Raw genomic sequence first — 26,901 nt, 5'->3', positions numbered from 1 at the left:
TACAGGCCCTAAGCGAGTATGTTACAACCAGCTTGTTTATCATAAGAGCCAAGGGCGATAAACGCTTTACCAGATACATAGTACATTCCGGAATAAGCCAAATGTCATCCTCATCTGAAGTTACAGGGGGGATCCCAAGGAACAGTTCAAAGTGACAATTAAAGTCTGCACCGATAATTTTGTGGTACGACGAGGGAAATGAAGAATTAGTACATTCCATTTTGAGAATCGTAAATTGTGAGTCGAAAAACAAACAAATAAATGAATAAAAATAGCAATTTACATACATCTGGCCCTTAATTCATTATTCATCATCCAGTCTGTGACTTCTCCCATTTAATAAAAAAATTGCGGGAGTTCTCAGTCCAGTATTAGAATAATTAGTCAACATATGCATAAACGTTTGACCATAGGAGTCAATTAGTCTCACAAGAAGGGTGACATACAGATTAAATAGTGTTGGGCTTAAAGACCAGTGGTGCTTCCAAAAAGATGTTTTTTTTTGCGTATGATCAAAACTCACCTATGCAAACAGTTTGCATATGATCTGATGAGAAAGATGAAAACCATTTTCAGACTGTGCCTGTTATTCCCATATCTGCCAACCTTTCCAGCAGTATCACATGGGAGACAATATCAAATGCGGCTGAAGTGGAACAGATGTCATATGTCTTTGTGAGCACTGACTCTGTGCTCAAACTATTTCTGAAGCCTGGCTGAGCCATATGAAGTATCTATCTCATTTCTATGAACTCCCTCTGCTTTTCATTTACATTTACTATTGTTTCAGTTTCATTTACATTTACTATTGTTTCAGTGATAGCGTGGGGACACACTGTACTTAGTGTAACCAGGCGCTATATAAAAGGCGTTTATTATTATTATTATCATTATTTCACCAGAGTGAAAGTAAGGCGATAGGATGGTAATTTGAGATTATCGATGAGTCAATTGAATTTTTTTTTTTTAGCAGAGCAGTAACCACCACTTCTTTATATGCCCACAGAAACGTTTCTGACTGGAAGGAGGAGTTAGAGTTCAGCAAATACTGGCACCATAATATAGGTCACTTTTTTAGATGTTAAATCAGTCCAGAAGTGGGAAAGAGCTTATTTTACACCAAACTATTCCAATATTGTCCTCCAATACATTCTCAAAATGTGCCTATAGTTATTCCTCACTATTGTGTTAGTAGATTTAGCTGTGGTCTTATGCTGTTTTAAAATTAAACAATATTTTCTCCACTTTTGCTTGGAAGAAGTTAGATATATCATTACGAAGTTATTGTGACGGGTTGTGCAGTTCATTGTCGCAGGAGGTTGGGCTAACGTCTTACAAATCACAAAAACCTTTCTTTTTAGGGTTGAATTTATTAGTTTGATTATGATAGTAATCTGCTTTGCTTTTTTAAGCTTGTATTTATAGTTTCCATTTTTGAGTCTGGTATCTAGGATTATTTTCTGATGTCCTACTTTTTTTTCCAAGTGCGTTCTATTCTTTTACATGCTTGTTCCAGACAGAAAAGTTCCTTTCTATTCCGGGGGCACTGATAGCTTGTGTTGTTGGATTCTAATAGGTTTTTTCATGGATTATTAAATCTAGGGACTTTCTGATCGAATAATTCCCATTTTATATCTCCCTCTTCTGGATCAATTTCAGGAGCTGTTTTGTCAAGGAGAGGGGTCCATGACTTCTTTCATTCTCAGTTTTATTTATTTATTTATGCGTTTTTATATAGCGCAGACTTTACCCGAGGGTGTCGGAGCGCTTCACAATAGGAACAGAACTGAAACATGAGAACATTACAAGTGAAAAAATTACAAAAGCAAAAGTTACATTACATGAGGCAAAAGTGACAATCGTGAGCAAACAAAACTCAAGAGGTAGCAAACGGTGCATTACAGGAGGAAAAAGTGACGTGTGCAGGTTACAAAAGTGTACAAAGTACAAGTAGAGGTATAATACTGCAATAAATGTAGGACACTCAAACACAAGAACAAACGTTACGTAGGCAATGGTGGCACTTGTGCAAGTATCGAAAGCAAACAAAATATAAGAGGTAGCAAACAGTGTGTTACAAGAGAACAGTGACGTGCGCATGTTACAAAAGAGCACCAAACACAGGTAAAAGGGTATTACTGCAATAAATGCCAGTCTCTCAAACCACACGAACACACTGGGAAGGCACTTCCATAGTCATGGAGAGTAGAAATGTTCTATACTAAAGGGCCGTTCTGCCATGACGCATGATGCTTTTTTTGTTCATATTGTAAACAAAATTAGTTTATGAACTGCCCATTTCAAAGGTATGGTACTGAAAACTTCAGAAATTGAGGCTGGCCAAAAATCAGATCTGGTGTATGACTTGCTGTGTTCATATGTTCTGTTTCAAGAGGTAATAAGTTAAGGACAAGAGCTGAGTCAAACACATTTTTAACATCCTTATCTTGTGCATTATCAAAATACATGTAAAGAGCTTTGCGTATTATCAGGCGTTCTTTATTCAGGAGATGGGCGGTGGCAGCTTCTATTAGGAGGTAGTTAAGTTGCATATATGACCAGGTGCCTATAAATCAGGATGCCTTTGAATACTGAGTTAAAAGGCAAAATGGTGATTCTGCACTGTGCTTCCACCTCCATCAGGACTAACTATATGCTTAATTCGATGGCCTTTGGGGTGGCTTGGAATATTTCTGGCACTGAGTTTTCTCTCAGCCAGGTTTCTGTGATAAAAAGGCAAGACAGGCCACATTCGTCTATAAAGGCACCTATTTCTATACATTGATTAACCAATGATATAGCATTTTGAAGAGCACAGGTAAGTTTGTTGTGTATTTCCGTTTTATTGTTAGTCCTCTGTGTGTTTTTACCACCTTTATTCTTCTACTTGGGATAGGTGGCAGGAAATAATTGACAAACCAAACATTGGCAAAGAAAGGGCAGGATACGTATTGGAGTTGAAACAACTAATGCCCAATTTAAACTCATACAGTACAACTGTGTGCATAGGATATTCTCACCCGAATCAAATACATGTAATTTACCCTAAGCGCACCTCTAGATGCCCTAGATGCAACGTTGAGAAATCCGATTTTATCCATAATATATGGAGGTTCCCAGTGATACAACTCTTCTGGACGTTAAGGCTAAGTGAATCTACTGGCAGGGCTAAACCCCTCACAATGAGACAATGCTTACTAGGGCTACTCCTTAGGGCACAAAAAGACAGACTTTAGTAGAAAATGTATAATACTGGACATGGTACTTGCTTAAAAAAGAATAGGTATAAGGTGGTTGAGGCACAGAATGTCGTCCTCTGACAAATGTCTTCAAGATATGGTCGAGTGGGCATTAGCAGAGGCAGTTCATATAAGAAGGGTGAGACAGGATAAAAACATAGTTTAAGGTTGTAAGCTACATAATGCGACTATTAACTGATCACCTCCCCCTCAAACCTCCCCCTCCTGCACTGGACTCAAGGTCACCATGAATATACAATATTGCATTTGTTCCATCGGAATGTAGACAGTTATAATTGGGAATTGTAAGGGAAACGAAGACGAGAAGGTGGGGGGAAGGTTATTCAACCAAGCTTGAAGTAACTGTACATTGTGGAAAGGGAAGGCTGGGTGCGATTGCTTGAAATTAGTCTGCCGGTTGTTCGTATATGTGGATTTGTAAGGAAAAGAAAATGGTCATTATCGAGGGCATATAGGAAGGGTAGAGGAACAGTGCAGCGTGTGGAAAAAAAGCACAGGGCTGCACACGAATAGATAGAGAGGATTTGGTTCTAGTTAAAGATCGTTATGACATGGAATAATTTGTATCTATTATGTTTTACATTACCTGTCATATGTGCTTCTATTATATGATTGAGGTGATAACTGGATGATATACTTATTTAAAACCAACAAAAACAGATATAAAAAAAAGGAAGAGCTTGCCATACATTGGGGGACAAAAATTGTTTTATAGCTGCCGGTCCAGTGAGGGCCCATGGGTGCTCTATCGAGTCAAAAGTATAACATAAACAATGTCTCGAGGAGTTTCGTTTGAAAGGGGAATAGTTAAAGAGCAAAATAAATTGCTGGTGAGGGGCATAGGGAAACTCAAAGACATATAGCGAGACGGTTATTTTTATACAAATGCTTTCCACATATATTTAAGTAAATTATATGGTCAACACAAAAACAAATGAATCTATATACAAAATACAGTATTACATCAAATGTCATGTAACCTTTGATAATGGGAACAAGAGCATCATTAAAGGAGAACGGCAACAGTGACACATGAGGGGGTATGTACAACGGAGAAAGAGGCGCAACAGGGTTATAAATACAGTGAAATAGACTGTGATGCTTGTACAGTTAATACACTTCTGTACAAATTGGGATTTTCTGGGCAATCACAGTGAAGGCGCTGTGAATTACACTGTGGGGACGACGGTGTTTCAGCCTGTATGCAATGTTAGGCAATCATCAGGACCAAGTTACAAAATTTCAATACAGTGTAGGTGGGTATCACAGAGCGAATCTGGACCGATAGCGTATCCCGGTGGTAGGCCGCAAACCGCTCTATCCCAAGTGAATTCAACGAATCGGTGCAGGCTCAGAGGGGAAGAGATCAAAGAAGCGGTCAGCAGGAAACCATCAAGGACCGCGTGATCGTGGGGGAGCTGCGTTTTTCTGTGCTTGGCTGAGAACCACAGGCGGAGTCAGAATGAGTCGAAGGGGAAAGGAGCAGCAGGATACAGTCTGCTTAAGGTGCGAGCGCACACTGGCGAACCGGCGTGATATATATATATATATATATATATATATGGAATATGCTACTTACCAGTATGCATCTGTTCTTGGCATAGAGGGCTGCAGAGTGGTACATTATGAATAGATCGCCATCTGGTGTTGGGCTCGGATGATTGCACTTTGTTTTTGTCTTGGAGAGTCTTTTGTATCTTGGTGACTCCTCCCTTGGTTGGTAGTGCGCATGGGCATCGGCTCCATCCTTAGATTGTTTTGCCATAGTAGGGTTAGATGGAGTAGTATAGTAGAATACAGATAAGAATGCCCATGTAAGTGTATCTAAATAAGATAATGTTGGAACAGACACAGGTTTCCGGGGAGGCTAGGAGGGCATGTACCACTCTGCAGCCCTCTATGCCAAGAACAGATGCATACTGGTAAGTAGCATATTCCGTTCGAGGCATATGGGCTGCAGATGGTACATTATGAATAGACTATACAGCAGTTCTCTCCCTAGCGGTGGTCGCCCGTGTCTGTTGCAACTGTCTGAAATAAAGTTTTTAATACTGCTTGTCCCACTCTAGCTTGTTGTGTTGTATGCACATCTACACAATAGTGTTTTGTGAAGGTGTGCGGTGTAACCCAGGTAGCTGCTTTGCATATGTCATCTAGTGGAATGTTTCCCAAAAATGCCATAGATGCTCCTAGTTTACGTGTAGAGTGAGCTCTAGGAGGAACAGTTAATGTTCTCTTTGCTTTTAAGTAGCATATTTGAATGAATTTTACAATCCATCTGGCAATGCCCGCTTTAGAGATGGGATTGCCTTTATGTGTAGGAGAAAACGCAACAAATAGCTGTTTTGTCTTTCTGAAAGTTTGTATTCTTTCTATATAGTACAATATGGCCCTTCTAACATCCAATGTATGTAGGGCTCTTTCTGCTACTGTTTGTGGTTTTGGAAAGAAAACCGGTAATTCCACTGACTGATTGATGTGGAATGCTGAAATTACCTTTGGTAAGAATGTTGGGTTTGTTCTAAGAACCACCTTATTTTGGTGTACCTGCATAAATAGTTCTTGAATTGTAAAAGCCTGCAGCTCACTTACTCTTCTAAGTGACGTGATAGCTATGAGGAAGGCCACCTTCCATGTGAGGAATTGTATTTCACACCTATGCATAGGTTCAAAGGGTGGCCCCATTAGTCTGGTAAGTACTATGTTGAGATTCCAGACTGGGGAAGGTGGTCTTCTTGGTGGAATGACTCTTTTGAGTCCTTCCATGAAAGCTTTAATTGCTGGTACTTTAAACAGGGAAAGATGTTGCCTGTTTTGTAGGTACGCCGCTATGGCTGCGAGATGAACTCTGATAGAAGTATATGCTAAGTTACATTGCTGCAAGTGTAGTAAATAGCAAATGATTTGTTTAGTGGATGCGTCCAGAGGGTTGATGTGCCTACTGTTACAGTGTATAGCAAACCTTTTCCACTTTGCTGCATAGCATGCTCTGGTGGTAGGACGTCTTGCTTGTTTAATGATTTCCATACATTCTGGTGGTAAATCTAAGTATCCAAACTCTATGACCTCAGGAGCCAGATCGCTAGGTTCAGTTGTTTGGGATCTGGGTGCATTATTTCTCCATGGTTCTGTGTAAGATGCATGGGTAATAATCTTAGCTTTTGATGTGGTACTTGTGAGAGTTGTAGCAGCGTGGTGAACCACGGCTGTCTTGCCCACGTGGGTGCCACTAGTATCATTGTCATTGAGTGTTGCTGCAGTTTCCGAACCAGTAATGGAATTAGTGGTAGAGGAGGGAACGCGTAAGCAAATTTGTTGGACCAATTTATCCATAGTGCATTGCCCTGGGACCGTTGGTGTGGGTACCTGGATGCGAAGTTTTTGCATTTTGCGTTCTGATGATTGGCAAACAGATCTATCTCTGGTTGCCCCCATTTTTGGAAGAATGGCTGCAGTATTTGGTCGTGCAGCTCCCATTCGTGTACTTGTTCTGACTGTCTGCTTAGGATGTCTGCTATCTGATTTTGAACTCCTGGTAGGTGTTCTGCTAGCAGATAGATCTTTTGAGGAATGGCCCATCTCCAAATGTCCTGTGCTAGTTTGGATAGTTGGAGAGAGTGTGTCCCCCCCTGTTTTTGAATATAATACATTGCAGTCATGTTGTCTGTTCTGATCAGGACTGCCTTGCCTGTTATTTGCATTTGGAAAGCTTTTAGTGCTAGAAATACTGCTAATAGCTCTAGGTAGTTGATGTGCAGTTTCTTTTGCTGCACACTCCACTTCCCCTGTACTGTGTATTTGTCCATATGCGCTCCCCATCCGGAGAGCGATGCGTCCGCTGTTATTATCACTTGTGGAATTGGCTCTAGGAACGACCGTCCCTTGGAAATGTTTTCTGTGTTCCACCACTTCAGAGAGCGATACGTCCGGTCGTTTACCAACACCAGATCTGTAATCTGACCTTGAGCCTGATTCCACTGTGTCGCTAGACACTCCTGTAGTGGACGCATTTGTAGCCTGGCATGTGGTATTAGCAGTATGCAGGAGGACATCATGCCTAATAGTTGCATAAACACTCGTGCTGGTAGTGAGTGTTGTGGTTGAAATCTTTGTATTAACCCGACCATTGTCTGTATCCTGATTGGGTTGGGGTATGCTATTGCCTTTTATGTGTCTATAGTGGCCCCCAGGTATTGCTGAATCTGGTTTGGTTGCAGGTGTGATTTTTTGTAGTTCACCGTAAACCCTAGATGGTGCAGCAATTGAATTGTCTTCTGTGTGTTGTGAAGACATTCTTCTTTCGACTTGGCTTTTATTAGCCAATCGTCCAAGTATGGGAAGACATGTATTTGTTGTCTTCTTAGGTGTGCTGCCACCACAGCTAGGCATTTTGTGAAAACTCTTGGTGCTGTTGTGACACCGAACGGAAGGACTTTGAACTGATAGTGTTGTCCTTCCAATACAAACCTTAGGTATTTTCTGTGGGCTTTGTGAATTGGGATATGAAAGTAAGCGTCTTTTAGATCCAGTGTAGAAAGAAAGTCCCCTTTCTTCAGTAAAGGGAGCACTTGTTGGAGCGTGACCATGTGGAAATGCTCCGAATTTATGTAAGCATTGAGAGGTCTGAGGTCTAATATTGGTCTTAGGGACCCGTCTTTTTTGGGGATTAGGAAGTATAGAGAGTATACTCCTGTTCCTTGTTGATCTTTTGGGACCTTCTCTATTGCGTGCTTTTGTAGAAGTGCTATTACTTCTTCTCTTAACAATGTCAGATGATCTTGACTCATTGGACGCTGTTTGGGGGGGATGTTTGGTGGGGTAGCTGTGAGTTCTAGGCAATAACCATGTTGGATAATTTGTCTCACCCACTTGTCTGATGTGATGTTTTCCCAGACAGGTAGGAACTGTGATAGACGTCCCCCGACCGGTGTTATGTGGTCTGGGGGGAGTTCTATGAAGTCACTGCTTTGGGGTTGAGGCGTTGCGGTTGTTATTATTTCCGCGGCCTTTACCCTTGTTGTTGTTACCTCTGTAACTGCCTCTTGAATTACCTCTGGGTGATGTTGGTGTGAAAGAGGTGGATTGCTGATTTGTTCCTGTATTTTTTGAGCCCCCTCTATAGGTGGATCTACGAAAGGAACCTCTTTGTGTTGGCTGTTGCAATGCTCCCATTGTCTTAGCCGTTTCTGTATCTTTTTTCATTTTTTCTAAGGTCTCATCTGTGTTTGAACCAAACAGTGTCTTTTGATCAAATGGTTTGTTCAGTAGGGCCGTTTGTACTTCTTGTTTGAATCCTGAGATTCTAAGCCATGCATGTCTCCTTAACATGACACTGGTATTGATAGATCTTGCTGCAGTGTCTGCTGCGTGTAGGGCGCACTTAATGGAAGTATTAGTTATTATTTTACCTTCCTGTATTAACTGATCTGCCTTTTTCTGATGTTCTTTGGGGAGATGTGTGATGAGTTTTTCTAATTCATCATAATGTGCCCTGTCATAACGTGCGAGTAGTGCCTGTGTATTGGCTATACGGCAGCTATTTGCCGCCTGTGATGCTACTCTCTTGCCTGATGCATCTATTAATTTTGACTCTTTATCAGGTGGAGGAGCCTCTCCTGTAGATAATGAGTTTGCTCTTTTACGAGCGTTTGAGACCACCAGCGAGTCTAGAGGTACATGCCCTTTAATAAATATTGGATCCTTTGGAGCCGCCTTATATTTTTTATCAATTCTTGGGTTTAACACCCTAGCCCTCACTGGGTCTTTGAATATTTCTTCTGTGTGACTGAGAAGACCCTTCAACATAGGAAGAGTACCTGATGTTCTTTGTGCATTAGGTAGCGTTTCTAGCAGGAAATCCTCTATTTGAGGTTCTGTATGTATATCTACTTTATGATATTTTGCTGCCCTATTAATGAGCTGCACAAACCCTGTGTTATCATCAGGTGGTGAAGGCTTTGAGGGATATAACTCTGGGTCGTTGTCCTCATCTGACCCTACGTCATAATTTTCCCATAGGTCATCCTCATCTGGGATGGTTTCGTCATCCCCTTGAGGTTCTCCCTCCCCTAGATCACGGTCTACATCAGACTGAGGTGTAGATGGTCTTGGTGTGGAAGGTGTATGAATATTTGGCCTAGTGTGAGGAACAGGAGAAGAGGGTGTGACTTTAGGTCGAGGAGAAGCAGGAGGAGTTATATTTGTCCCCATTGTTCTCTTTTTTGAAGGAAGAGACTTATCTTCTGTCTGTTCATTCTTCCTCTTCTTCGTGACTACTTTGCCAGTTTGCGGATCGATAAACAAGATCTTTTGTTTGGGATCTGTCTGTTGCTCCTGAATCGGTACCGAAGTTCCTGGTTCCGAAAGGTGCTTATGTTTTCGATCGTCAGTGTTTGGTGTTTTCGGCACCGAATGTCTACTCGATTCCGACTTCCTGGGTATCGAGTGAATCTTGGACGACGAATCATATTTATGTTTCGACATGGAATGTTTCGATACCGAGCTTTCCCTTGTATGTAGCCTCGGTGCCGAAGTCGATGTCGCCCTTTTCTCGGATCCGACATGGTGGGAGTCCGAGTGTTTCGGTTTCAGTTTCGGTTTCGTTGCCGGGCCCGAGGGCGGGGCGTCGGAAACTTTTTTCTGCGGTTTGACCGGGCCCGAAGGCGGGGTCGTTACCGCACGGGGTCGGTTTTTTGGTAAGGGGACGTCGTCACTCACGGTTTGTTGCTCTATGAGTTCTTCAACCTCCGACTGGTCCCCTTCCGACCCCGACTGGTCCTCTTCTTCCTCAATTTGCTCGTCTCCGAACAGCTCCGGGATCGCCTCCGACTGCATTCTGGAAACCTCGTGTCTTCGAGCTCGACGATTTCTAATCGTTAGCTTGGAGGAGAATGCTGCGCAGGCTTCGCAGTCCCTGGATTCGTGTTCAGGCGATAGACAGAGGTTGCACACCTCGTGTAGGTCCTTGTGTGGGAACTTAGCACCACACGTTGGACATTTTTTGAATGGAGTCCTTTCCATGGACTCCGGGCTTGACTGCGTCGAGAAAGGCCTCCTGTTCGTCGACGTAGATCCAAGTTTTTTCTCTTCGATTTTGAATTTGCAACGCGTCGGAATGGAAGTGAAACGCGTTCGATAACAATACCGTCGAATTGGAAAGGGAATACGCGCCGATAAATCACTTTTTTCTGAAGTTGATCTGGAGCGTCTCGATCCTCATCCGAACCCGATGGCGGAAAAAAACAATCTAAGGATGGAGCCGATGCCCATGCGCACTACCAACCAAGGGAGGAGTCACCAAGATACAAAAGACTCTCCAAGACAAAAACAAAGTGCAATCATCCGAGCCCAACACCAGATGGCGATCTATTCATAATGTACCATCTGCAGCCCATATGCCTCGAACATATACTTCCTTAAATAGGATTCAGTGTGCTGTACAACAGAATGACAAACAGGGTTGAATTAAACCCTTACACAGGACAGCAGTTAAAGGTATGTAGTCAAAAAGATAAAGACAAAAGTTCAAGCAAGTCACAATAGGTTGTATAGAGAAAAGAAAAGATACAATTAAAGAAGAATGCAGCTGCTAAGTGTTGTGGGGGAGGGGAGAAAAAGATAGGAGGCAGAGGGTTAAGAAAAACAGGCATAAAGGAGAATTATGAGGGAGTGAGTTTTTCAAATTTGAATATAAGGGAAAAAGTTGAGGGAGAGTGGTTTCAGATAGAAACGTGTTAAGAGATACGTGAAGAATCATTTTGGAAGTAAAGTGGTTACAAGCACAGAGAAAATGAGAGCAGGGAGAGAAAGTACTCAAACAAACAGTAAAACTATTCTATCCTCAGCAAGCATTTGAGTCATTTTGTAGATCTATAATCATATTTGTGGTTATACCTTAAAGTAACTCTTCACTGTTTCTATTTTGCGCATATCCCCCTTCATATCAAACCCATTTTTAGTTTCTCTTCCATGTATCTCACTATGATCTTCTGTACAGTAGTGGCACCTGCGCACAGGGCCAGCAGGTAGGCAGCAGTGGTAAAGGGCATATTTATTATGCCGTAAAGGACCCCCAACAGTGCATTATCAGCAAAATCAGCAAAACCCATAGAGGAAGCTGGTCTCAACCACTTTCACTCATTCACAGTTGCTAAGAGACGTTGAATATATTCTGATTGGGCATTCTCCAGGTGAGAAAAGGAGGTATTGTTCAGATATATTGACATGATGGTGACTCTTAAGTATCTCAGCCATGGCAATGGCAACCAAGTTCCTGTATTTAGGTTCTTGACTTCCAAATTTAAGATAAAGTTAAAGATAAAGTTAAATACCACCAATGGGATTGTACAACTCATGTTCTGCATTAGACAAGCTGTTCTCTGGAGGCTTGGCCTGTGATGGTACTATATAGGAAGATGACAAGGACTGAAAGAATACACAGTATCTAAGTGTGTGCTCAACTGCAAACTATTTTAGGCATAATGCATAAGAAAAGGATATTTAGGAAGCAAAGCAACATAGAAACAGATAAAGAAAATAATGATTTTATTTTTCATTTTTTTAAGAAGGTTCTTTTAAATGGAATTTTGCTGGGCATGAAAGAAGAATTCTACCTCAAGTAGGAGAAAGGGAGGACTAGTGAGAACCTGCCACCATATAACTAAGAGCAGGAGACCACCTACAAAATTCATATGCATGGATGGCATTTGAGAAATAGTTTTGACCTTGCCACAAGATCGAAGATTACTGTTTAACAGGAAATAAGTGAGAGCGGGGACATAACAGTTCAAATGCTAGTCCATTTGCGTGACATTTTGGTGACATATTTGTTACCACAGAAGTCTGAAAAAACAAGCTGCAAATCTAAGAACAGATGTAACTCCAATTATTATTTCAGTTCCTTTGAATATCTCAAGTGCCAGGCAACTGCCTTGAGTAGTATGCTGATGAAATACAAAAGAAAGTAGCTCACACTTAATACTTCCTGACAATGTATCACAAATAACTTGTGCTCACAGGCACCCACCAGTATGAGTCCGAAGATGGTTCTTCAGATTTCCAGCAGTCGTGAATTGTTTCCCACAGCTGACCTCAGTGCACGTGAATGGCTTTTCACCGCTGTGTGTTCGCATATGCACATCAAGCCTCTGTGATACATAAAAGCTTTTACCGCAGCCTTCCTGAGGACATGTGTAAGAGCGATCATTCCTGCAGACAGAAACCAAGTTGGGAGATTAGCAATGTGCTCTTTTTAGTGACTCATCAGTTTAAATTTCACTCTTTGTGGCACAAAGAAAGATTTTTAAGTTAAGGAGTCACTGTGAAATAAGGAGCGGTAGATACTGTAATCTATAAACTTAGAATGGCAGGCTTTCTTTATTAAAAAGCACAGATGTTAACAGAGATTTTAGCTGACATTCTTAACACCTCTATAGAATGTTAATATATCACATTTCTAAGCATAAAGAGAGTTGTGTATTTTATCCTTAAAAGAAACAATGTTGAACTCAATCTGGATATATATTCACAATGAACAAACAAGCATTGAATCCAGTTATGTAATATTAAGTGATAGACCATTTAGTTTGCCTATTTACACTTTATCCTGATGCAGATAAAACAAGCATTTGCAATGCAATAGGTCTCGCATTATTAAAGTTTGAGCTGTTGGTGCTGCATTATTATTAGCAATGCCAATAACTCAAACTTTAATAATGTGAGACCTATTGCATTGCAAATGCTTGTTGTTTTGAGTGTCTGCCATTTATTGCAGTATTATACCTCTACTTGAATCTTATACACACTTCACTTTTTCCTCTAGTAATGTATCGTTTACTACCTCTTCTTGTATTTTGTTTGCTTTTGATACATGCACAATTGTCACTTTTGCCTCATGTAAAGTAACGTTTGCTTTTGTGACATGCCCACTTGTAATTTTCTCTTCATGTAACGTTACTGTTCCTATTGAGAAGTGCTCTGACACCTTTGGATAAAGTCTGCGCTATATAAAAACGCATAAAATAAATAAAAATAGCATTGCACTTCCTGTCGTCGCGGCTGCCTCGCTGCGCTGGGTGTGGATTTGTGCAGGTGGGGGCAGAGATCGGGCTTGGGAGGGGCAGATGGTACAACATGACACCCACCGTAGGGGGCTGAGGCTCAATGCACTCACGAATGTGATGTATGGGGCACTGAGGGAGGTTTGTAGGGCGGGTGTCGCGGAGGGGAGTGGGTTCAGGGAAACTCTCACCAATGGGTGAGGGGGTTTGGTCAGTGTGCTCGGGTCAAAGGGGAAGCGCCCACTCTAGGTCCGGCCCTGAGAGAACAATCGCTAGAGTCACAGCACGGGGGGCTCCATGGTAGGATGTGGCCGGATGGATCTTACCTTTCCAACAAAACACTGAAGATCGCGCCTCCGCTCCGGGTCATGCCGTTATTGGAACTATAATCCGCGTGTCCTCCCTGCCAGACCAGAGGGTTTGGGTCCATCGTGCTTCGGGGTTCCAGGGGTCCTACAATCCGGTGTATAGACAGGCTTTTTGGCCCTAGTTGGCAGTGATATAGACTTTAATCTTGCTCACATCTAGGATACGTATTCCTAGCTTGTGTTGGCCCTTTTAAGCCCTTTCTTCCAGATCTAGAAGAGGCCATCTATTGCCTATTGGCTTTGGCCTGTCATTATTGCTTATAGTAGAGGTTGGATCCTGTGGTCCTGACTTTATATTACACATTGGTATGGTTTATGTAGGTACTCTGACAGAGTTAAGGGTTATTTCATCCTTCTCAGGCGTACAGGCCCAGAACTAGAGGGACTCCATTTTGATGGAGCTGAGAGGCTTCAGGGGTAAAGGTAAAGGTAAAGTTTAGTTAAAGCTGTTGTTCACTTGGAGAGAACCGGTCTGGGCCAGCCCTTATCGGTAGGCTGTATTATTCTCTGTGTGGAAGAAACAACAAAAGGCCGGCCGGCTGGGTGTGTGTCCTTGACGCGGAGTGGTGCAGGGATCTGATGGGCGGCGGGCTGATGGCTGGAACTTTCCATGAGGAGACAGCATTCTATATTAGTGAAGTGCAGTGGCGGAGTCAGTTAGTTGTTGGAGTTGCAGAAAGAGTTCGAGCTAGAGAGAGCTGAGCTGAAGTTGCAGTTAGTTGAATTGGAGGAGCAGAGAGTGTTGGTAGAGTTGGAGGAGTGGAATTGCAGGAGGAGAAGAGACAGAAGATGCTTGGAACAGAGAGAAGACAAACAGACAGTCAGTGAGCTGGAACTGAAGGAAGCAGTCAGAAGCAGTTACTTATCAGGAGGAGTTGTGAATAGCTGGAGTCTGAAGTAATGCCTTTTAGAAGAAACTGAAGTTATATCGTGGATTAACCTGTGGGAGCAGCTGGAGTTAATTGGACATTGGCACAGAGACTTTACCCAGAGTGAACAAGCTAGTGGAATGAACAGTTATCAGAGCGGCAGAAACCATTAGATTGAAGTTGGAAGGTGGAGAGAGTCCGTGGGGGAGAGAAATCCAGTGCAAAGTGATCAGCGCAGAGGTGTATCCAAGAGTGCAGGAGAGAGAGTCTGAGATGAGCCAAGACACAGACGAGAGAGGAGCCCAGATGACAGCTAGAGCAAGACTTCACACTCCCAAGGTGACCTCGTTCTTATACTTATCCCTTAATCTTGTCCTTATTCCCTAGGCCAGGGGTACTCCTAGTACGGCCCGCGGGCCGCCCGCGGCCCGGCAAGCCTTCCTTGGCGGCCCGCGGACCTTACAGACATGTATTAGTTTTTTTTTAAAAAATCTCGAGTGTCAGTAAATACCACCGGCTGCAGCAGCCGGGACTCGGAGAGGCTCTGCTCTCTGGGGCCGAGAGATTCCAGCCATAGAGTGGAGCTGCAGGGGCCTCGGAAGAGGTGAAACAGAACAAAGCCTCATTAAAAAGTTAATGGTCTTTAAAGACCTGTGAAATGCTCCGGCGCGGCTGTGCGCGCGCCAGGCAAGCTTTCTCATCCCGGGCTGACAAGGGGGTGGGGGCGATTTTAAACTCAATGGATGTTGCCCACCTGTATGTTTGCTAAAAACTTTCAATATTTTCGGCGGGGAGAATATGTCCTGCTATGTCACATGCCTCTTCCAGTGTCTTCTTTGTAGTGTCCATTCATACGTCCGGAATGGCAGGCTTACACAAAGATATCGCCTACTAAAAGCAGTGCGCAACCAGGAGCATGCAAGATTTCAGAATTTTAAAGGAGGACCGCGTTCCATTGGGAGCTTTTCTAAAGATGCAGTGACTGCTCTGTAGATGAGGAACAAAAATGGTCTAGAATGCAAAGAAGTGTTGTTCAATATGTTAACGGATTCTCACTCAAGTCGAGTTTCGAAACAAAACCGATTTATTACTTCTGCCTTTAGCCGTGTGATCTTTCAGATGCTGTGTCTGTTGCAGTCAATACCATTCGAGTGCTTGGCAGAAACTCTGGATCAGGCGGCATGTTATGACGCTCTGTATAGCGGTGCAGGTTCAAAAGTGGCAAGGGAGACTTGCACAGGTATGATCCAAGCAACAAACACGGAAGGAGCAACCTCGGCAGGTAAAGCAGTAGTACTGTGCCACACCGAAGCAATGAACTGACTTTAATTCAGACCGCAGGGACGTCAACTTTTTGTGCTTCCCTCTTCGGAAGGAAGGACTTTATGTTTGCTGTTTAGTCATAATTCTTGCTATTTGCTTTTTCACTTCCTCATCCCGATGCTGTAACAAGGATACCAAGAAGCTTTGCCTTGAATCTCCGAACAACAAAGAGAAGAGCGAGCCTTCGTGGTACTGACGGTGAGCAGCTCCACTGTCCATATTTTCATTCAGATTTGCCACAAAGGTGAGCCCCCGTAGGAGATGTCATCATTTGTGCATGTGTGGAAGAAGGATGCCAACGAGGAAGGTACTTGAGTACTCAGAAGATCTGTTGTGAGCGATGGGTTTGCAGACAAATTCACAAGCGCCTTCAAAACATGAATCTGCGTCTTTTCATTTCCATGAGACCACAGACGAAGAAAGCAAGATAAGGATTTTGCGATCATGTCTTGGTACTCGTTTGTAACAGACATGTTAGTTATCAGCCTAACTGCTGCTAACTGCAGGTCAGAGTTCAGTGGAGCAACTTCAACAGCTGCACAAATAGGTTCAATATAAATCTTTAACTGTTCTTGATTGCTCACGTTCATACTCAAGTTGTTAAGCGCATTTAAAGCCTGTGCCTGGACTTCAGGAACAGGATCTGAAAGCATGTTTCCAACTACTGGAAGAGCACCTAAATTATGAATAAGATCTTGATTAACTGAAAATGCAGCACTGTTACTAAGAGTAATAAAGGCTTGTTTTCGAACTCACGATTCTTCTGTGGCTTCAAGCAGTTCAATAACTCTTTGTAGACGTTGAGCATCCAAATTGCTTGATGGATTTATTAGAACATCTGTAGGGTTCTCCCTCACTTTGGCCACCAAAGTCATTCCTGACACCCTGCCCAGGAGACCGCCTGTTGCCTCAGGGGCCCAAATCAGGCTCTTGGAATCCGCCTCATCTCTGTCCTGTGTTGCCCCTGCACCGTCCACTGTGTAAGACCCCGGTTTAGACGGCTCACTGCGTAACAGGCGTTTGTACAGCCAGTAGCATACGCTGGAGCGGACCACCAACCCAAGCAGGGATCCAAGAAGAGTCCTACCGTGAGGGCCCATGACGGGCGAAGCTGCATCCTTCACAACCTACTTTTAACAGTGTGCAAAGGGGAGGAGGAGGGAGGTAAAGTCAGGGGAGGGAGAGAGAGGGAAAGTCAGGGGAGGGAGAGAGAGCGAGAGACAGGGGAAGGAGAGAGAGGGAGTGTCAGGGGAGGGAGAGAGAGGGAGAGACAGGGGAGGGAGAGAGAGGGAGTGTCAGGGGAGGGAGAGAGAGGGAGAGACAGGGGAGGGAGGGAGAGAGAGGGAGAGAGAGGGGAGGGAGAGAGACAGAGAGGGAGGGAGACAGGGGGAGGGTGGGAGACAGAGACAGAGAGAGAGAGGGAGGGAGACAGTGAGGGACGGAGACAGTGAGGGAGACAGGGAAGGAGACAGGGAGACATGGAGGGAGGGAGACAGGGAGGGAGACAGAGAGGGAAGGAGGGAGACAGGGAGGGAGGGAGGGAGAGAGACAGGGAGGGTGGGAGACAGAGGGAGGGAGGGATGGAGATGGAGAGAGGGAGAAAAAGTGGGAGGGAGGGTGACGGAAAGAGGGAGGGAGACGAAGAGAGGGAGAGAAAGGGAGGGAGAGGAAGGGAGGGAGGGAAACAGAGTGAGGGAGGGAGACAGGGAGGGAGGGAGGGAGGGAGACAGGGAGGGAGGGAGGGAGGGAGACAGACAGAGAGAGGGAGGAAGGGAGACAGAGAGAGGGAGACAGAGAGAGGGAGACCGAGAGAGGGAGACAGAGAGAGGGAGGGAGACAGAAGGAGGGAGACAGAGAGAGGGAGGGAGACAGAGAGAGGGAGGGAGGAAGACAGAGGGAGGGAGGAAGACAGAGGGAGGGAGGAAGACAGAGGGAGGGAGAGAGGGGGAGGGAGAGAAAGATAGGGAGGGAGGGAGAGGAAGAGAGAGAGAGGGAGAGAGAGAGAGAGAGAGAGAGATATGTGTGTATGCTGGATCTGGTTTGTCAGTGGACGAAGACGTCCACTACAGGGGCCTATGTTCAACCTCATGGTCACAGGTTTTTTTTGGCTCTAGCCCCGCCCCCTCTCTCACTGACCCCGCCCCCACCATTGCGGCCCTCTGCCACAAACCACACTGTAATTTTGGCCCCTGAGAGAAAGTTTGTGAGTACCCATGCCCTAGGCTATTGTATGTCTAATCCTTTTCTTTCAGCGGTGTGTTAAAGTTCCTGTTAGTCATAGAGACCCCGCAGATTTGTGTATGTGTATTTCATCATTGTTAAAATAAAGAGACCCCATTTCTTAGTGAACTAGTGTGTATTTGTGGTTCTTATGATAGAGAGCGTTTTTACTCCTGCAAGCAGAGTGTCTCCTATTTCAGAGAACAGGTAACCTTTTCTTCTAGTCAGATGTTAAGTCTGAACAAGTAGGGAGAAAGAGGAGCCCTTGAGCTAGGGAATTGTTGACACTAAGTAATTCGGCCATCCCATAATATTATTGTAGTAGCGAGCCCTTAGTGAATAGTGAGAGAGACTTCCCAACATAGAGACAGAGAGCTGAAGGTATTCATAGGAAAGTGGTCGTCATTGGTAAGTGGCGTTAATGAGAACATTGGGAAGGAGACCAGTGTTTAGATCTGCCGGATTGTAGATCGTGTGTAAATGAGAGCACTGGGAAGGAGACCAGTGTTTAGATCTGCCGGATTGCAGATCGGATTGTAAGTGAGTGGGCACCAGGTAGGAGACTGGTGTGTAAGTCCCGCTGGATTGGGGACACAATAGAAAGAGAGTGAGCACTGAGGCTGCAGCTCAGTGTGTATGACACGCCAGATTGCATGTCGAGTGAGCACTGAGGGTAATCAGTGTGTAATGGTAGATAATCAGAACTGCCCAAGGGTAGATTAGTCTGGACCCATGTGGTCGCGAGACTATGAGGTATGAGTGTGGTGTAGGGCATGGATGTCCTTAGTAATCAGTGAGTATTCTTAGTATCCCTATAGATTTAGTGGTGTTTCTGATGATATGAGCTTGTATATTGCGAGTTCCCCATCCTCAGGTAGGTACCCAGGTGCCTGGATAGATGGTCCTGAGGAGGGAGGTGGTTACATTCTGGCTGGGTTAGAGGGGCTCTCAGGAGCTGATCCCATCTGGTCCGAAAATCCGGTCGGTACATCCGGGGAGCCAAGAGTCTGGAGACCCAGGGAGATAGCAGTGCTCCGGAGTCTGACAATCCAGGGGTCTTCAGTGCAGGCCTGTGGTTAAGGAGTCCGGGGGCTCTTAGTGCAGTGACCTAGGCATCTAGGGGTGCTCGGTGCAGCGACTCAGGGGTCCAGCGGTGTTCGGTGCTGTGTTCTGGGGTCCAAGGAATGCTGAGTGCTGTAACCCAGGGGTCTAGAGATGCTCAATGCTGTGTTCTGGGGTCCAGGGATGCCCAGTGCTGTGTTCTGGGGTCCAAGGGGTGCTCCATACTTTGTTCTGGGGTCGAGGGATTTTCAGTGCTGTAACCCAGGAGTCCAGGGTGCACAGTGCTGTAACCCAGGAGTCCAGGGATGCTCAGTGCTGTGTTCTGGGGTTCAGGGATGCCCAGTGCTGTGTTCTGGGGTCCAAGGGGTGCCCCATACTGTGTTCTGGGGTCCAAGCATGCTCAGTGCTGTAACCCAGGGGCCCAGGGTGCATGGAGCTGTGATCTGGAGCGGGTCCTGTGAATGCAGATGCTGAGTGGAGCTGGTGTAGTCGCGATCATCTGTGACCCTCCCGGGGGCGCGCTCTCTCTCCGAGGGTCAGTCCAAACTCCGGTCCTACCTTGGCAACACCTACCGAGCCCGGGCTCCACCGTTTGGATGTGGCGCCGGCTCCGACACACACTGGATGGCAGGTCCAGGCCAGCTGGGATGAGCCCGCCCCCGGGGCAGGGTGGGAGGGCCGGGGCCGAAGGGACAATGAGGCACTGATGCGGCCTCGCCACATGGAGGGACAACTAAAACTGTCTCCGGACATTACGCCCTCATTCAACCACTCACAGACCAGGAATGCGCCCCAAGACGCACACACGGAAAATACATGGAGATGGACTAGTCTGGGGCACGTATGATGGGCCCTCCTGAGAGGGACGGCTGGTGCCTGACCACAGAATCCAGGACTGACGCCCCCGGGGGCCAGATGTGACTCTGAGAGGGAGGGGCGCAGGGGGAGAGCGTGGCTCTGTGCTTGCTGTCCCAGCACCACATACAAAGGCGCGGGTACTCCTCGAAGCTTCACAAGCTCTGGGCTCGTGAGCGTTTAATCCTTCTAAAGCCGATAACATGAGTAATTACAGCTAAGATTATAGTAATTACAGCTCTGATTAAATAGCTCAGCCACAATTTACTCAGTGGTAGCATGGCACCGTCAACCGAAACGCCTCAAGGCACTTTCTTATAGACAGCACTATATAACCTCACACCTTACAACCATGCAGAACCAATGGAGTAGCATATTACAGTACTACCCAAAAGTGCTTCGAGGATTTATGAGGGTTACGTGTCGCTATACATTTGCTACACTATCACTAGGAGAGAAATCGTTTTTAAAAAATGGGCACGGCGTTGACAGCCAACAGCGAGGGTGGTCACAGAAAGCCACAATTCTCTATTCCAAGAAAGAGCCTCTTCTCCCTGCCCTGCGACACTACAGTCTTTTCTAACCCACCCTCCCTGCAGTCTCTCCCACAAGCGCTTTCTCTGTTCGGGAGAAGTAGCCCCTACCCTCGCCTCCTGTCAAAATACCGGTGGAAAATAACACGCCAGGACTCGCCCTCGAAAACAGCTTCTGTGCGCTAGGCAGCGCAAACAGGAGGCCAGTGTCTGCTCTACTTACTGAGACCCCACTAAGTGGCCAAACTACTATAAAACAAGGGTTCTCTGGCATACACCACCAAATACGGTCTGTTCGGCTACGTATGGTCTGTTTACAACACAGACTTGCAGGATAAAAACACAAACTAAAGTTTTTCACAGCGTCATACACAGCTAAAGGTTAGCACTGTACACTGTAAACAACATTTGTGTAGCAGCATTTAGGGGACCGCCAGACTCTAGCTAAGAGGAGCATGTATCATGTTCCTAGGGAGCAGGGAGCTTAAAGCAGGGTTGTTTCTAGTAAAACTAGTGGTGCGCGCGAGCCACAGCCACACACGTGGTTTCAATTATCGCGCCCGTGTCTGGGCACGATAATTGAAACCACATGGCCTATTGGTGTCTAATACACGCACCAAGCGCGTAATAGACATCAATAGGCCATGGGCGGAGCAGTGCGCCCGCCTCTGGCCAATTGCGTGCAGTCTTTTATAATAAGACGCACGCATAGGCCAATGGGGTAGCACAAAAGGAAAAGCACACGCATGAGCGTGTGCGATTCCTAGGTTATCTTCAAAACCCTGTTTTTCACCTTCACCTACTGTCTCACGCAGCGCGAGCACTGCTGCGCAGAGCAACGCTAGTCGCGAGACCTAAAAAAACATACATCACAGTCAAATAGGCACTGCATTTAATTACCTATCTGTGTTTGCAACAGAAGTATAAATGCGCAGACATATACATTCTATCCAGTCTAAAGTTCAAACGTTTATCTGCTCATACAAGGATATTGCTATGGGCCAACTCAAGTCCCCAAAGATAGCAAGCAGAAGCTAGTCTGATTACCTGTGTGTTTTAAGGTGGTATTTGCGGTGTGCTGGCCAGACAAATGTCTTTTCACAACCCTCAAATGTGCATTTAAGCCTCTTTTCAGCACGTGGATGGTGTGGTATAGGAGTAGGTTTTTTCGGCTGTCCATTACCAGAGCCAGCTTGTGCACTTTCTCCTGAAACAAAAAGAAGATTCAATGAAGCTGATCAACCCAATCATATACAGAGACAAGCGTATGTGTGTTTAAGATAGTATTTACCAAGCACTGGCCATGTAAATGCCTTTTCACAACCACTGAACGTGCACTTTAGCTTTTTCTCTGAACGGGGATAGTGTGGGTTCACATTAGGCTCTTTTGGCTGGCCATCTCCTAAGCAGCTTTGTGCATTTTCTCCTGAAAGAAAAGTAGGATAGTAACTAATCAAACCATGAATCAATACAGCTGAGCAGATTTGTGTGTTCTTAAGTAGTATTTACGGTGTGCTGGCCAGACAAACGTCTTTTCGCAACCCTCAAATGTGCACTTCAACTTCTTCTCAGCACGCGGATGGTGCGGGGTTGGGTTGAGTTCTTTTGGCTGTATGTCACCTGAGCAACTATGTGCAATTTCCCCTGAAACGAAAGAAGAAGAAAACAACCCATCAAACAATACAAGCATGCATAAAGCGAGTGATTACAAGTGCAACCATTGGTTAAAAGCCACATTTCCCAAACAACAAATCTCCATCTGTGAGCTCTACCACTTCTTCTATTTAGCTTGTAATCCAGTCATTGCACATGAGCTCACAAAATTGCACTACCGGAGCATGCATATACATGGGGCAGGTGAGAAGGAGGTGAAGTTTTTTAAACACAAGGTTAGCTCACTAACAGGTCGTATATCCACGGGGCTGCAAGAACAAATAGAATCCTACACAAACCCCAGTAAAGTACAGAATTCAGGCCCACCTAGAAGCGTGCTGAGCTTGTGGCAAGCAAACTGAAGACTTCTAATCCCAAGCCTATATAACTAGCAAAGAATAGGATATAGGTCAGCAGTGTTGGACAGAAAGCAAAATACAGGAAAGTATTGTTACTGGGAAACTATACAAACTGAAAGAAACCAACGAATACAAGCCTGGGGACCATGTAAGGCGTAGGAGGCAATCTCAAATTATTCTGCTGCAGAGTTATAATACTGACATTGCCCTCTATAAAACGAAGCAATTTTAGCTTGGGTAAGAGTACTATTATTAAGGTGAATCTCTCCAGCAGTCCTAACCTTCTCAGACATATTGAACGAGTCCACAATGCAAAGTTTGTACCTATCCAGCAGGCACTAAAAGACGATCACATGGCAAAGTTAAAAGGAATACATGCTTCTAGTGGAACTTACCGGAAACAGAGATTAATGGTAGATTTCATTAACACCCAAAAAAATAAACCAAATAGGAAAAAGCAGCTGGATGGCACATTTGCTTTAATGACAGAGCAAAATTTGAAGCCTTTATTGGCTGTTGAAAATGCTCCGTTTCAGAGTCTTGTAAGGAAGTTCTACTGTAACCATGACATTCCTTCAAGAAAGATGCGGCCATATACCATATTACCAAAAGTTCAAAAACAAGTCTAAGGTGAAATGTTTTTAGAGTTAGCTTCAACTTTTGACATTTGAACATCATAGGGCAATGATTAATCCTTGGCATTAACTGGTCATGCACTTCAATTTACGGGAAGAAGGAAATAATTCAAATGTATTGTGAGGTCTTTAGAGAAGTACAAAACTTAGAATTTAGCAAAATAGGTTTCTTCAATTATATAAGAATGTAGTATGCCCTTAGGAAAAATATGTTCCCTTACTGCAGATTATGGAGCTAAGCCTGTGAAGGAAATCAACCTTTTTGGCCTGACAGGCAATCATATCCGATATATGGGGCACTGTCAGCATCTTACTGTGTACAAAGTAATAGGACATGTGAGACTGGTGGACAAAGTGCATTGCTATTGATACATTTTTCAGAAATGGTCCTGCAGATTCTTATTTGTTGAAAGATATGGAGATTAGAAATAACCTACTGAAGCAAAAATAAACGGTAAAAGAGGAGTTGGAAATTTTGGAGTCATTTCTATTTACCACAGCAAAAAAAAAAAATCCAGTCAGCCATAAGCAACATGCTCTATGGTGATTCCAATAATAACTGAAATGCAACTATATCCGTGAGAAATAAATTCTCATTATACTGTCAGCATTGATGGGGAACACAAAACTGATGATAGCAATGTAAATGATGTTGATGCTGCATATCCTCCACAAGAGAGAAACCACAAGTCATAAATCTGCAATTAGATTGATCAGCAGAATTGCAGAAGATCTTGTATATGTTTCATTTGAAAACATTGAAAAGCATGGAAGTTTAGGTGAGGGAACCACATTGGATCCTGCATTCAAAGCATGTAGTTCTGAGGAACAACAAGCAATGGATATACAGGAATTCAGCAGATGATTACTGTTGGACTTGGCCTTTTTCCCCCAAAATTTTTCGCTTTTGACCCCCTTACCTAGGATGTCTCCCCCATGGGATTAAACCTGTATAGGCCATGAGTGGTGTGAGACCCCTTTTGAAACATGTAATTACCTGACATAATGTGAGCACTTGTAAAATCCCCCATTTTAAAACTGCACCCCCATTTTGGAAATGTACCTGACTGAAATGTATTGTTTTTAAAATGGATGCCATGGCCATGGGTTTTGCCACTGGACTGACATAGGTCAGCGGTCTAGATAATATTACCCAGCTACCCCTAGTTTTGGAGGGAAAGCCTGGCACCCAGGGTGCTCACCCCCTCCCCTAGAACCAGTTTAGGCTAGATGTGCCAACATTCTAGAAGGTCCTGGCACTGCCTGGGAGGAGGGTATAAATAGGGGAAAGTGTCACCAGAGTTTTAGTCAGCGCTGGGACAAGGAAGGGAGGGGGACCTGCTGTGAGGTGCGACCGCCACATGGGCCTGTGAGCTGGGCCCTGCACCCCTATAAACCCCCCCGCTGCTGTCCCCATGGGCCCCTGACAAGGGAGGGCCCTACCCAGGACACTGACGCCGTGGGACCTTGAACTACGCCAGCGCTGAGGGAAAAAGGTGCCCAGAAGAGGAGGAATGCTGTGGGCTTGAACCCCCCAGGAGGTGAGGAGTGTGCCCCTGGGGCTGGCTGTGGAGCTGTTCGCCCCCCTCCGTGAGAAGCGCTATAATTTGGAAGCGCTGGGCTGTGAGGTGCCTATGGTGAAGGGCTGTGGACAGCTGACAGGCGTAAACTGCCGTATCACCCCATAAGCGCTGGATGTCTAAAGACTGTTGCTGCCTGTGGAGCTGCCTGGGGAGGATTGTGCCCCCGAAGTGCTGTTGGCTCTGAGGACTGTGTGGGCTGAGGGAGGAGCTGTCCTCCGAGAAAAGCGCCCCCTTCCAGTGATAGCGCTGAGGGAGCTTACCCCTCGTTGTGGCGTGCGCTCTGCGTGAGGAGACTGGCATCCTGTGAATAGCGCCGATTGAGGAGGCGCGCTGGTTACCTGAAAATAATTAATTAAAAGGGAGCCTACCCCTTATTGCCGCCGATTTCACCGCCGCAGCCCGAGGAGTGTTGGCGCTGCCTTGCGCCCGTTGTAAGTTGGTGAAAATCACCACCGCGGCCCGGCACCGCCTTTCAGGGACCCCCACCGTTGTGAATATCGTTGCGGCGACCCCCGGTGTGAGGAGAGGGCCGCCGAGGTGAAGACAGGGCCGCGCTAGGCCCTGAGGCCGGCAGATCCCCTATCACGTGACGGGGGCCCGGCCGCGTCATCGGCCCGCCCCCGCCGCGCACGGATTGGCCTGCGCGGCCGTGACCCCTGAGGCCGCGCAGGGATTGGCTGACGGCTGGGAAGGCCAGGAGAAGGAGATTCGAAGCCCCGGGTCCCCGTGAGGTAGGAGGGGGACCCGGGTGAAGTTTGGTTGCAGGGCCCCCGTGCCAACGAGGGAGCCCCGAGTGAAGCGACCGGAGCGGGAGGCCACCCCGCCGGTCTGTGCCCCGAGGGAGAAGGTCCGGTGAGGTAGGCGGGGCCGGGGCACACTGTCGGTGCCAGCCCCGCCTCCCGACCTGAAGCGCCCGGGGGAGAGCAGCTGTGAGGCTCCCGGGAGGACCTGAGGAGCCCCGATTGAGCCGCCCAGACCTCCGGTGAGGAGGAGGAGTCGGGTGACTCCCCCAGAGGGGAGAAAAGTTCCCTTCGCGTGTGCCACGTCAGGGGGGCCTCGAGGCACATTGTCGGTGCCTGCCCCTACGCCTTGCAGCCCGGGTCCCCACAAGATCAGAGGGGCCTGGGAGAGGCGGAAGTCACGAGAAGGTGCTGCAGGTGCCGCAGGGCTCCCGGTTGGTCAGGGAAGCCCTGCAGTTGAGAGCACTGCACAGCAGGGGCATCGAGGCACATTGCCGGTGCCTGCCCCCACCGCAAAGGAGGTCCTGGACAGCCCGGTGAGTGTGGGCAACAATATACAGTGTGGGGGTGGAGAGGGTAACGGAACACAAGGTCGGTGTTCGCCCCTCCCCTGCCTCTGTTGACTAGGTGGAGCCTAAGTGCCCAGAAGCCAAGTAAAGGCTGCTGGTGACTGTTGCTGCAGAGTCCCGGGATACCTGAACTGCCTATAGAAGCCCCTGTGCACCCTAACAGTCTCAGGGAGGGAGGTAAAATGTTGTCGTGGGCCCCAGGAAAAGGTTTGACATGCCTAGCCCAGCGAGGGGTTCATTGAAATGCGCCTTTTTGCCTGTTGCCTAATTTTCCCTGAAGTGTCCCACCTATATATGTAGGCCCCGAGGAGGGTTTGCCCTAGGTTGAGGATCTTAGGCCCTGAGGCTGGCCCCATTAGGTTAAAGGTAATACGGGCCTAGTGGTTAGGTTATTGCTATCTGCCTGTTCTCCTTAATAAGGGTGGGCTGTTGTGTACACCCTGATGTTGATTCTCCAGGGTTTATGGTAGAGGAAGCCTTGCTGTGTTCGTACAGGTGCCCCTGGTCCAGAAGTAGGGCCCCTACCTGATATCTATGCTGGGCGATGTATGTTCCGCCTAGGTTGTTCTATAGGTTGGCCTGACATGTAATACTAGGTCCCTGGTTGCATCCCATGCTGAATTGTTACAGGTGTTCCTGTCTATTCTGTGCCATGATGCCCTGATGTTTCCCTTACAAGGGTCGTGTTGGAGTTATATGAGTTTACTGATGCCAATGCATGTTAATGCTTTCGCCCGATGTTTGATATCCCTATGCTGATTTATTGCAGGTGTTCCTGTATGTTGGGATTTACTGTGATGCCCTGAAGTTTCCT

At 45.9% G+C, this 26,901-nt stretch overlaps 1 protein-coding gene and 1 pseudogene across 2 annotated transcripts in view; both read right to left on the bottom strand.

The window, feature by feature from the left end:
• ZNF410 (zinc finger protein 410) overlaps positions 1-26,901 on the bottom strand; it is a 273,798-nt gene that overhangs the window by 105,258 nt on the left and 141,639 nt on the right. For both annotated transcript variants that reach the window (XM_086937465.1, XM_086937466.1), the window contains 4 exons: positions 22,058-22,192; positions 21,840-21,974; positions 21,596-21,755; positions 12,286-12,467 (listed from right to left, as the gene is read on the bottom strand). In XM_086937465.1, coding sequence (XP_086793591.1) covers positions 12,286-12,467; positions 21,596-21,755; positions 21,840-21,974; positions 22,058-22,192 — 612 coding nt within the window. The remainder of the gene's footprint in view (positions 1-12,285; positions 12,468-21,595; positions 21,756-21,839; positions 21,975-22,057; positions 22,193-26,901) is intronic.
• On the bottom strand, positions 15,936-16,990 carry LOC147689939 (armadillo repeat-containing protein 10-like; annotated as a pseudogene).

This window comes from Lissotriton vulgaris, chromosome 9 (assembly GCF_964263255.1).
Source record: "Lissotriton vulgaris chromosome 9, aLisVul1.2, whole genome shotgun sequence".
In the NCBI taxonomy this organism is placed as follows: domain Eukaryota; kingdom Metazoa; phylum Chordata; class Amphibia; order Caudata; family Salamandridae; genus Lissotriton; species Lissotriton vulgaris.
Note: the sequence above shows the minus strand (reverse complement) of the source record. Positions and strands in the feature narration are given on the sequence as shown.